Source organism: Gymnoscopelus microlampas (genome assembly GCF_963454915.1).
Source record: "Gymnoscopelus microlampas genome assembly, chromosome: 5".
Lineage (NCBI taxonomy): Eukaryota > Metazoa > Chordata > Actinopteri > Myctophiformes > Myctophidae > Gymnoscopelus > Gymnoscopelus microlampas.
The window spans coordinates 17,656,650-17,669,143 of NC_139942.1; the positions used below are offsets into that span (position 1 = coordinate 17,656,650).

The following is a 12,494-nucleotide window of genomic DNA, read 5'->3' on the forward strand; positions in this document are numbered from 1 at the left end:
AAACCAGAGGTGTTTAAAGTACACGGGGGGCTCGTCCGGATCAGGTTTCCCATTGGGGAAACCTGGTCAGTATCATGGTCAGTATTATGGTCAATATCATTGCCAGTATCATGTCAGTATCACGGTAATATCATGGTCAGTATCACGGTAATATCATGGTCAGTATCATGTCGGTATCATGGTAGTATCATGGTCAGTATCTTGGTCATTTATATGGTCAATATCATTGCCAGTATCATGTCAGTATCATGGTCAGTATGATGGTCAGACTCAGTATGATGGTCATTATTTACATTCACATTATCATGTGAAGGGCAAATATATAGCGCCTTTATCCAAGACGCTTTACAATGATTGTGCATTACATTCACACATTCACACAACGCTGGCGGAGGAAACCATGCACCGACCTTGCTCAGGGACACTTCGAACTGGGAACCTTCCGGTTGACAAGCTGCCGTTCTACCTTTTGAGCCACTTGTATGTGGCCTGTCTGAAGCCCATTAGCCTTTGCCAGGGTTTGAACCCGGTTGGTTTCACATACAGTAGCTGGAACAGTGGCTCTATTTAAAATGTTGCGAAAATAGCAGATCTACAAGCTCACAACACGTTGTGAGCTTGAGCTGTGAGCTTTTTCCATTTCTGGAAAATCTTTTAATTTGGGGGGAAAATGTCAAAATGTCAATACAGCAACGCATTGATAAAAAGAAAATGTACCTTGTAATTTGTACTTTTGAAAGCGTACATTTAAAAGCCTCTACGCAACCCTCACACCTACAGTACGTCGCACTGCCGATCCGACCGATATGTCCAAGTCATAGTGTCGGGCGGGGGCTTTGTCAAGAGTACCCGTTGTACCCCTCTGTCCCCCTTTTGTGCCCATGTATGCAGAGCTCTCTATCTGTCTGTCTACCTGTGTCCTTTTTATGCCCATATAGGGAGATCCCTGAAGTCATTTAGTACATGCCCATACCCTGTATATTGTCATGCCCATATATGGGGATACTGGTCGGATCTGTGGCTCTGGACCACCGGATCTCCGTATATGCCTATATATGGGCATATCGGGTTTGTTTATGGTTATGTCTGAGTCATAGTGACACATGGCCGCATCAGCTTTGTTTATGGTTATGTCTGAGTCATAGTGACATGCCTATATATGGGCCTATCTCGTTTTTTTATGGCCATGTCTGAGTCACAGAGTGACGTGGCCGTGGTCCTGCTTATGGGCGTATCGGGTTTGTTTATGGTTATGTCTGAGTCAGAGTGACGTGGCCGTGGTCCGCCGGCAAGCCGGTCGGCCCAGTAGCAGTGGATACATTATATTGCTATATCTCCATATAGGATGTATTTTTAAAAGCAAGTACTGCAGTACTTTAACTCAAGTATAAATTTGGCAGAGCAACTTTGACTTGTAGTGGTACAGTCAGTGGCGTGCACAGACATTTTGAGGGGCAGGTGCTCAAGTAAATTATACTTTTTTTTGTTTACTTGGTCTGCTCTTTTTTCCCTCTACACCTTTACCTCTTTGCCAAAAATAGCCGATCTACAAGCCCACAACGCCTCGCAGCGCGAGGCGTTGTGGGCTTGTAGATCTGCTATTTTTGGCTAAAGTTCTCCTCAGAAAAGGGATGCTAGGTTTCGAGTGGTTACGGTAAAAAGAAAAATCATACCACATAAAGATTTGGCGGACCCCCTGTAGTAACTCTGAGGACCCCCTAGGGGTCCCGGACCCCCTGTTGAAGACCCCTGCTGTAAACTGAAGAAAAAAAAAAACGTTTTTTTCAAAAGGGCACTTCTGGTCAAGAGGGCAAAGGGTACAGTAGGTGCTCTAGCACCACATAGAGTCTATCTGTGCACGTCCCTGGGTACAGTCATATGACCAAGAGTATATACGTACTGTAGGCTGTAGGGTTGAGTACTTTGTCCACCACTGATAACAGGAATCCCAATGTGCAAAACTTTAGAGTTTAACCTAATTCTATGAACACCTTTATCTCTCTTAAAATGTCAAGTACCTCGAATATGCTGATTAGGGGCATGAAAGTACTCATACATTATGTCCCCGACTCCTGGCGATTAGAATTTCCATTTCAGGCTAAAGTCGCCTGAAACGAAACAAGGCGTGCTGAGTGTAGAACATTGTAAAGGTTACTCAGCCTTATCTGTGAATATGCATAAAAGACAACGAGATTTGCTAAAACCATGGCCACTAGTACAAAGGCAAGCCACAAAACCTCTTGATGTTGCACTGCAGCCTTTGCTGTGAGCGTTCTGCTGGAATGCACAGCACGCAGCACCGCCTAGAGGACAATCCATGCTACAACATCCAGTCATATTATAGAATGGCAGTCTACGACAGCGGTTCTCAAACATTTTCATGATAAGGACCCTCAAATTGATATATACGCTTTTGGCCGTGGACCCCCCACCTTGAAAACATTGTGCGCCAGGGACTCCCATACAACATTTATGTTTTTTTTTTAATTAAAGGTAGGGTAAGTGATATTCTTGGGTTAAAACAAAAAGTATTTTTTTCAAAGGTTAAAGCACTATATTCTGATAGTAATCATTGCTATAGTGTTTGTTCAGTAACATATGTCTCCCTGTCTCTCCAGCTCTTTAATAAACAGAAAATACATTTTCCGGTAGGTGTCAAAATCTCAGCCAATCAGGAGAAAGTACCCATTTTTAAGCTTTATAGTGTTCCAGTTTTAATTTTGTGTGCTCATTTCTTAGAGTCATCACTTCCAATTACACTTGTTTAATCTATATCCTGATTGAGTTCTCTATCCTGATTGGATAAAATTGGAAATGAAACCGAAACGAAAATGCATTTTCTGTTTTATAAAGAGCTGGAGAGACATGGAGACTCCTTATAAGGACAGGACACTCTATAGTAACGAGCACTATCAGAACATAGACCCATTTTGCAATTATTTGAATAATTGCAAATCACTTACCCTACCTTTAAGTGTTTTTCTCCAAATGTTTATTTTGAACCATAAAGGCAACAAGTGCGGATTACGCTAAACAATCCTGCTTATCGCTACATAAAGGATTTTCATGAAGCTTTTTATTTTGACAGCAAAAATGTACCATCATTGTACAAAAAAAAAAAGTGCAAATAAATATACTGGTTATGTTTCCTTCTCTAATCGCTTAACTCATCCACTGTTTAAACCTACAATTCTACACACACCAAAATAAGAAAAGGGCATAGAAAAAAAACAAGACCAACCACGTTACCTTAACACTTATTATGAATAGGTATAGGCTACAATTTAAAAATGCTGCAGATTCACTTTATCATATGCTGTGTTGTCCATCTCAGAGAGCAATGGTGCCCCCTTGTGTACAATTGTAATTAACTGTTTGATGAACACTTTCAAACAACATACCATTGAATACAGAAAACAGGCACAAGCGTTGCAACAGAACTGACGTGCAAAGGTTTAAAATATGAAGGGATTTTGTGTCTGTTAAATACTGGCTGATTCTGCAGCAAGCACTGAAGTGTATTGTATGACAATAGTGTTTATTTTAAAATCCTGTGTTAATATATCCATTTGTACACAGAGTAATAAAAGGGGATATTGTTTGTTAAAATAAGTGTTGAATAGCTCTATATTCCAATAACAGCCGTTGCTACGGTGTCTGTTCAGTAACAGGGGTCTTTCTCCAGCTCTTCAGTAAACACAAAATATGTTTTCAGGCCAATACAAATTGTATCCATTCAGGAAGATGTGATCAGACCAAAACAGGTGAATAAATTGGAACTGGAACACTGTTAAATTTGAACTTGAAGCTGACACATTTTCTGTGCGGGGTTCTCTCTCCTGATTGGATAACATTAGTATCCCGACCTGAAATAAAGTATTTTCTGTTTACTGAAGAGCTCAGTGGTCTTGTAGTTAGAGTGTGCGCCCCAAATCTGGGAGGTTCGGGGTTCAATCCCCGGCCGAGTCATACCAAGGACAATAAATATGAGACCCCCATGCCTCCCTGCTTGGCTCTCGGCCTCGAGGGTTAGATTGGGCGTAAAAATCCCTGGGGGGCATGTCCAGTCGGTGTGTCTTGTTCATCATGGCCCCCCATTAATTCCCAGGCCACTTAAAGAGGTGGTGCCATGGTTTTGCACTTTTTCTGTTTTTCATGTGTCTATGAGGTTGATAGAACTTCATTAAGCCCCCTGGTGGTGTTTTTATGGTGTTTTATGTCTTCTCTGACTATTTAGAGTTTCTTCCTGGAGGCTGAAACCTTGAGGGTCAAACGTGCCAATAGAAAAACAGCCATTTAATGACACAGTAGAAATGTACCCTCCCCCTCATTATCAGAACACAACAGGTGTGGGCATGAGGAGGAGGAGGGACTAGGACAGGTGGGTGGTGCTAAGGTGGTGGAGGAGGTGCTAAGGTGAGAACCAGGTATACTTAATGAACTGGAGGCGTGCCCACATAAAAACATAATTTTAACCATTTCTGTAAACTTTTTTGAAAAAGAATCTTCCTCCTAGTATAACCATAATACCTGATGATTATGTTGTAGGGGGGGGGGGGGGGGGGAATCACTGAAAATCACGGCACCCCATCTTTAACTTACTCAAAGAGCTGGAGAGATGGGGAGACCCCTGTTACTGAACAAACACTCTATGGCAGTGGTTCTTAAAGTGGGGTCCAGGGACCCTTAGGATCCCTTGAGGGGGGGTTCCAAATGGACCCTTACATCCAGGTCTGTAACTCTAAGAGTGTACAAATGGAACCAAAACGGACCGTAAGGGTCCGTTTTGGTTCCATTTGTACACTCTCAGAGTCATGGGCAGTGGTGGAAAAAGTACTCCAATGTTTTACTTAAGTATAAGTGTCAATACTGCAATGTAGAAGTACTCTGTTACAAGTAAAAGTCCGGAATTCGAAATTTACTTGAGTAAAAGAACAAAAGTATTGGTATCAAAATGACTCAAAACGCTCGTCTCTTGAAGGGACAGCGAGGTGGTGCCATCAGGTGTGTGGGACCGCCAGCCAGCCAATCAGCCGCCGGCTCTACCCGCCGCTGTCTGAGCTCTGCGCGCTCTGCACCGGTCTGGGTTCGATCAGACGACTGTACGACAGCGCTGTCATCACCTGCAACACCAGAATAGCATCACGTGTGTGTGTGTGTGTGTGTGTGTGTGTGTGTGTGTGGGACTCATTTGCACATTATGTCACCCCGGGGCTCTGGAGAAACTGGACCCCTATATGCTACCGGTCGGAAGCATTATTTTACACTTTGGCTATTCAAAAATAGCAGATATACAAGCTCATAGCGCGGCACCGAGTGCCGCGCTATGAGCTTGTAGATCTGCTATTTTTTGAAAAATCGAGATTTTTTTGAAAAATCTTTGAATATATATATTTTTAAAGCGAACATTTGTAACTCAAATCTTTGCTTCTAGGGGGTCCCTGGAACAAAATATTTTGAGATGGGGGGTCCGCGGCCAAATACATGTACATTTTTGGGGTCCTTGACATGAAAAAGTTTGAAAACCACTGACATCAACCACACACAGAGATTTTGAAAACATGACCAATGACAAAAACCTCCCATATCTGCTGGGCGAAGTACAACAATGTACAAACACAGCAGCAAGATTCGTGAGTTGCTGTGATAGGAGGATAATTCGTGAGTTGCTGTGATAGGAGAAGGATATCGAACGGAACACAACCACCCTAAAGACTAATCATTGTGTATATTCCTCCACTATACCTGCACCCAGTGATCTTGGTACATAGAAATTGATCTATTGAAGATTCTGACTTTCAAATGTACATTTTTTGTTTTGATTGTATTGCTGTATTGTTGTATTGTGCTTTTTGCTTTGGCAGTATGTTTTCTCATGCCAATAAAGCCCTTTGAATTGAATTGACATCACAAGTTTTTTCAAAAAAACGTTTAGAAGATTTAGAAGACATTTTGTAGAATTGGAACCTCAGGCCTTAATGGGTTAAAGGTTCCATCTTTAGATGTGTGGGTGGATGAGAGCGCTGCGCAAAGTGTGCATCCTGTAACTGTAATAGTCCCGTGGTTTATCAGAAGGTGACCATACCTTCTTTCCTGTTCCAGTTAATCTCACCCATAGCTTTGTTGGATTGGCTCGGCGGTATGGTTTGAACCGGAAACACACATGACACCTTCATTACGTTGCCGTCGGGCAGAGACCTCATACTGTATCTCTCCTCCATATCTCTCTTTTTAGTTTTTTCTTAAATTAACGCCCTACTTGATCATTCTACAGCGTCACACAGAAGCATCAAAAGTAGCAGATCCGCAAGCTCGAAGTGCGAAGCGACATGCTTTGAGCTTGTAGATCTGCTACTTTTGCCCTTTTTGTATTTGAATCCTGAAAAGTAACGGTTTTGTTCATGTGAGGTTTCCGACAGTGACGATATGCGTTTCCAGTTCACTATTCACAATTGAATGGACGCATACAGTATATCTATGTCTGGTGGCATAAAGGCCCATTCCTTGACAACAACAATAATAATACCTAGAATTTTCGCAATTCTGGGAAATTGCGAAGTCTCTCAGCCAATCTCTTAGCAGGTTACATGTCGGCTTTCCGACATGTCGCCTTTCCGACGGTTACTAACCCTATACCTAACCCTAACCGCACGCGGAAGCCACGTAGTCGGAGTAGTGGGATGTCAGAATGGAAGGCAGTTACCCTCTTAGCAAAATGATAGCACACGATTCCCAGTGAAGCCGGTCATTTGGACATATGGCACGAAATTGGGGGGGAAAAAACTGTGGGAGGAGTAGCACGCCAAAAAAAGGTTTATCCAGAACATGAAATAAAGTCGGAAGAGTGCTATAGTCTGGTTGCCCTGTTAGGGGGCAACCACACTGATAATGAAGCATTATGGTTACCTCGCACTGGATCATTGCTCCTCACTCGCTGTAAGCATGCATTAGCAGCCTGATTTGGTGATAGTAGCCTACGGCGTGGATTGGAAAGCTCTGCGAGATCATTTTGGATCATACATGTTTCACTAATTCCAGTGTGGATACGCTGGTGTGTCCTCAGATTAGTTAACTACTGTAATCTGACTGTCTTCAGATTGCGTAACATACTGAAACTCTCGTTTGCAGTAGAAAGGTTTTTCTACTGTACGGACACGCAGATGTGTCTTCAGTTTACTAAATTGATCGTATCTCTCGTTACACCGTTTACAGGGGAAAGGCTTTTCTCCAGTGTGGACAAGCAGATTGCAGATGTGTCCTTAGATTGCCTAACCTATTGAAACTCTTGCCACACTGTTTACAATGGAAAGGTTTTTCCCCAGTGTGGATACGCTGGTGACTGTTCAGACTAGTTGAAACACTGAAACTCTTGGCACATAGTTTACAGTGGAAAGGTCTTTCTCCTGTGTGGACACGCTGGTGTGTCCTCAGATTAGTTAACTGATTGAAACTCTTGTCACACCGATTACAATGGAAAGGCTTTTCTCCAGTGTGGATACGGTGGTGTTTGGTCAGAGTACCTGACTCATTGAAACTCTTGTCACACCATTTACAATGGAAAGGTTTTTCCCCAGTGTGGCTACGCTGGTGTCTGGTCAGATGACCCGACTCGCTGAAAGTCTTGTCACACCATTTACAGATGTGAGTTCTCTTTCCCGTGTAAATCGTCTGATTTTTCTTTACATCTCCTGGTCGAGTTAAAATCTCTTGAGATTTTGGTGGGTCTGTGTCTGCTTGTTTCCGGCTGGTTACAGAGCTGACTATTTGCTGATCGGTGGGACCACACTCCTTCCAGTTCATGGTCGAAGCTGCTGCTGTACATGGACTGTGATGAGGACGGTGACGTATAGGTTCTGTGTCCTGCCTCTATCTCCCTGTATTCTTTGTCTCCCAAAGTTCTGTATCCCTTTCTCTCGCAACACAATTTGCAGACACACTATAATCTGCTCTCAGTGGAATGAAGAGGAGGTCTAGAGTAACTTCACACCTCATATATGCTGAGCAGAGCTTTGGTCTGACCTCACTCACAACACGATAGGTTGCCATGCATGTCTAGCAACACCGCTGTGCGCAGGCTGCCGCCCACCCTCCATATTTGGGCAAGCGTGATGTCATCAATATGACATCACCACCATGACGGCAGAGATCCACATGGAAGCCACGCCATGTGTTTCTCATTTTCATGTGTTTATCACAAGTTAAGTAAATGACAGTTTAAGTTAAGTTTGCGGTACAACACTATGCGGTCTCGAAGCTCAGTGACTCAGATCTACAAGCTTGTAGATCTGCTATTTTTTGGGGCGGTGTAGCCGCCCCCTATAAGTGAGTTTTGGACACCGACCAAAAAATGTGTGTACCCCCTAACCCTTCCATTGTTAATGCAAATCGATACTTTTTTCATATCAGCCAATCACATTACAGCTAGTGTCATCACCACTAACTGTAATGTGATTGGCTGACTTTGCAAATTCAGGACTGTGATTGGCTAGCGAAACACATGACACATGTGCAGCCCTATGAATAGCAGTATGGACTTTAAAAAAAGTAATTTATCCTTTTTTTTAAAGTGAGTCATGTTGTGATGACCACACACCGCCCACTTCACACTGGGTGTGATTTTTTTTTAATCGAGAACATTTGCGCAAATCCTTGCCAGACCCAAGGGGTCGGCCTACATGAGGCTTTGTACCCGTTTTCTCCATACATGGGCATGCCCCCTTTGCCCTTAGGCCCCAGCCATAAAAGTCTGTCCCCCTTTTGTCCATACATGGGCATACACAGGCTGACACGTCATGTGAAGTCCATACATGGGCATACACAGGCTGACACGTCATGTGAAGTCCATACATGGGCATACACAGGCTGACACGTCATGTGAAGTCCATACATGGGCATACACAGGCTGACACGTCATGTGAAGTCCGGCTTAGCCGTGACGTAGTGCTCTGATCTTATCAAGCACTTATTCTGGGTCTGGCAGAACCAGGTCTCCTGGTCTTGTTTTATATACATTTTTAACTCAAATATTTGCTTCTGGGGGTCCCTGGAACAAAATATTTTTAGATGGGAGGGGGTCCGCGGTCAAATACATATTATTTTGGGGGTCCTTGACATGAAAAAAGTTTGAAAACCATTGATAATAGCAACATAAGTAAAAAAAAAAAAATACAAAAAAAACTTTGGGAAAACTTTTGGGAAAAAAGAACTGTTAGGATTTAGAAGACATTTGTAAAATCCCCAGAAGCAAAGATTTGAGTTAAAAACCTTCGCTTTAAAAAAGCATATATATATATTCAAAGCACGTATATATATATTCAAACTAAAGATTTGCACACATTTTCACGATTTTTCAAAAAAATAGCGGATCTACAAGCTCGTAGCGCGGCACTCGGTGCCGCGCTACGAGCTTGTAGATCTGCTATTTTTATATAGCCAAAGAAATCTTAAAAATGACACAGATGCTTCCCCGGTCTTAAAGGGTTATAAACTTACTGTGATCATAGTGAGCAGGGCCAGCATCATGCCCAGCATAATGTACATGTTGTTGGTCAGACCTCCGGCCCACAGAGGACCCAGGATGGTGGCCAAGCCTCCCACTGACCGACGCACACCTTGACTGAAACCTGGAATACACACACACACACACACACACACACACACACACACATTTGAACAGGGATTAGGCTACTGCAACAGTATATCGTGTAGTGACGGCATGGGACAGCATCCGACCAAGCGGACCTCCCCCGGCCTTGTCAAAATACAACACAGTCTCACTCCCAAGAAGGCACATATTGCCTTTTGGTCAGAACCCAGGAAGGCACTATGTGCCTTCTTGGGAGTGAGACTGTGTTGCAAAATAACATATTTGCCTTTTGGTCAGAGCCCCAGGAAGGCACTATGTGCCTTCTTGGGAGTGAGACTGTGTTGCAAAATAACATATTTTGTGTCTTGTGAATGTTTTTTCATAAGAACACCACCAAACGTATCTTGTGGGTCTCGGGCAGTGGTGGAAAGTAACTAAGTGCATGTACTTATGTACTGTACCTAAGTACACTTTTGAGGTACTTTTACTTTACTGGAGTATTTCCATTTGTCTATACTTTTACTTCTACTCCACTACATCTCAGAGGCAAATATTGTACTTTTACTCCACTACAATTATTTGAAAACTTTAGTTACTAGTTACTTTGCAGATATAAATTATTACATTATAAAACATACATTAACCACTTAACCCCTATTTTGTACCTAGGCTATTTGAAAACAGCCGATCTACAAGCTTGTAGATCTGCTATTTTCCAACATTTTAGTACTTTTGTTACTTTAAGTACATATTGATACCAATACTTTTGTACTTTTACTCAAGTAAATTTTGAATTCTGGACTTTTACTTGAAACAGAAAACTTCTACATTGCAGTATTGATACTTTTACTTAAGTAAAACATTTGAGTATTTTTTTTCCACCACTGCAAGTGTCTTCTGAATGTTTTTTTCATAAGAACATCCAAACGTATCTTGTGGGTCTCGAGGCCGAAAGTGTTCAGTGTTCCCCCCCCACCTTGTGTTTTCTCTGCTGTGACTTTGGAGAAGAGGGACACCTGCGACACGGCCACGAACGGGAGGCCCAGCAGCTGCAGGAACACGCCCACGACGAAGGCCGTCAGCTCCCACGTGTAGCCACCTGCCAGGGAGGAGGGGGGCGAAAAAGGAAGACTGGGTTAGATATGCATCTCCTGTCCATTTCTGGTCACCCATCACCACAAGCACAAAAAGGCATTTACACTGTCTACCCACTGACGCTATCTGTCAGTTAAAACAGCATGGAGGAAAAAAAAAAAGTTAGAGCGATGACTGATCCATCTTTGTCTTTTTGATCTTTATTGATAGAAAAAAATGCATTGGAATAAATACGACTGTACATCTGCCAAAAGGATAAAAAAAAACACAACAAATAGCTTATTTCCACTGTGGTCCTTTTTATGTATCGCTCATCCGACAGACATCCGACACTGCACTTCCTTGGGTCCCAGCAAAACATCTGTCAAATGTGTAGTCAATTGCATGAAGAACTTACAGGTGGACATAGAGAGATTCCTGGTATTTATTTATGGATTATCATTGTGATCTACAACCACAATGTACCGTTTGTGTAAAATGTTTGCCTGCACAGTAAAACGGACCCAAAACTGGGGTCCGGGACGGCGTCCATTTTGAGTCCATTTGGTTAACCCATTGAGGTTCCGATTCCGCAAAATGTCTTCTAAATCCTAAACGGTTTTCTGAAAAATGTATGTTTCTATATCAGTGGTGCTCAAACTTTTTCATGCCAAGGACCCCCAAAATGATATGTATTTTGGCCACGGACCACCATCTCAAAATGTTTTGTTCCAGGGACCCCCAGAAGCAAAGAATAGAGTTAAAAATGTTCGCTTTAAACAATATATATTCAAAGATTTGCACACATTTTCACGATTTTTCAAAAATAGCAGATCTACAAGCTTGTAGCACGGCACTCGGTGCCGCGCTATGAGCTTGTAGATGACACAGATGCGTTCCATGTCTTAATGGGTGAAACTAAGCAGTATTTAACTGTGTGCATTCCAACATTCCCACCACAAAAATGCAATTTCACCAATGTTCTGAGTAGTGACGCAAGCGTATCATAATAGTACATGTTTCAAAGTTAACTGTAATCAATTACCATTTCACTGTAATTAAATTATTTCTAGTAATCCTTTCACATTGTATCGAGTTACTCCCCAGAAACAGACCGCTCAACAGCTCCTGTCCAGTGCCCGTCGCTCATAAATCGTGACGGTAACATAACACACACGCCAACATAAACATGAGCTCATGTTTGCCGGCTTTACAGCCTCCTGCTGCTCAGTGACATAATTTGCAGGACACGCTCGATTCAACAAGAGTGTAACCTTATATGACTCCTCAGCAGTGGTGGAAAAAGCACTCAAATGTTTTACTTAAGTAAAAGTATCAATACGGCAATGTAGAAGTACTCCGTTACAAAGTGCAAGTCCGGAATAGGCTCTATGCACAGCTGCTGTGTGTGCATAGAGCCTTCCTTCACAGGTGTTACCAATGACACTAATGAAGGCTCTGTTCCATTTAGTGTAGCACAGTGGTTCTCAAACCTTTTAATTGCAAGGACCCCCATAACTCTGAGAGTGTACAAATGGAACCAAATGGACCCTTACGGGTCCATTTGGTTCCATTTGTACACTCTCAAGAGTTACACACCCGCAAGGGGCCATTTGGAAACCAAGTGAGCCAACATGCACAATATCAGCACCCTGACTCTGTTTGACCAGAATGGAACAGAGCCCTAATTAGTGTCATTGGTAACACCTGTGAAGGGAGTAAGAGGCGGCCCAATTTCTTTCCAATATGGCTGCTGTGCATAGAGCCTATTCAACATGTACTCGAGTAAAAGTACAAAAGTATCGGTATCAACATGTAGTGTACCAAAAGTAAA

General features: G+C 42.6%; 1 protein-coding gene across 1 annotated transcript in view; it reads right to left on the reverse strand.

The window, feature by feature from the left end:
* Positions 1-5,042: 5,042 nt before the first annotated feature.
* Positions 5,043-12,494, reverse strand: part of LOC311045956 (major facilitator superfamily domain-containing protein 8-like) — a gene marked incomplete at both ends in the record, with an annotated part of 29,503 nt that continues 22,051 nt past the window's right edge. Inside the window, 3 exons of the mRNA XM_084058028.1 lie at positions 5,043-5,123; positions 9,493-9,623; positions 10,563-10,685. Coding sequence (XP_083914154.1) covers positions 5,043-5,123; positions 9,493-9,623; positions 10,563-10,685 — 335 coding nt within the window. The remainder of the gene's footprint in view (positions 5,124-9,492; positions 9,624-10,562; positions 10,686-12,494) is intronic.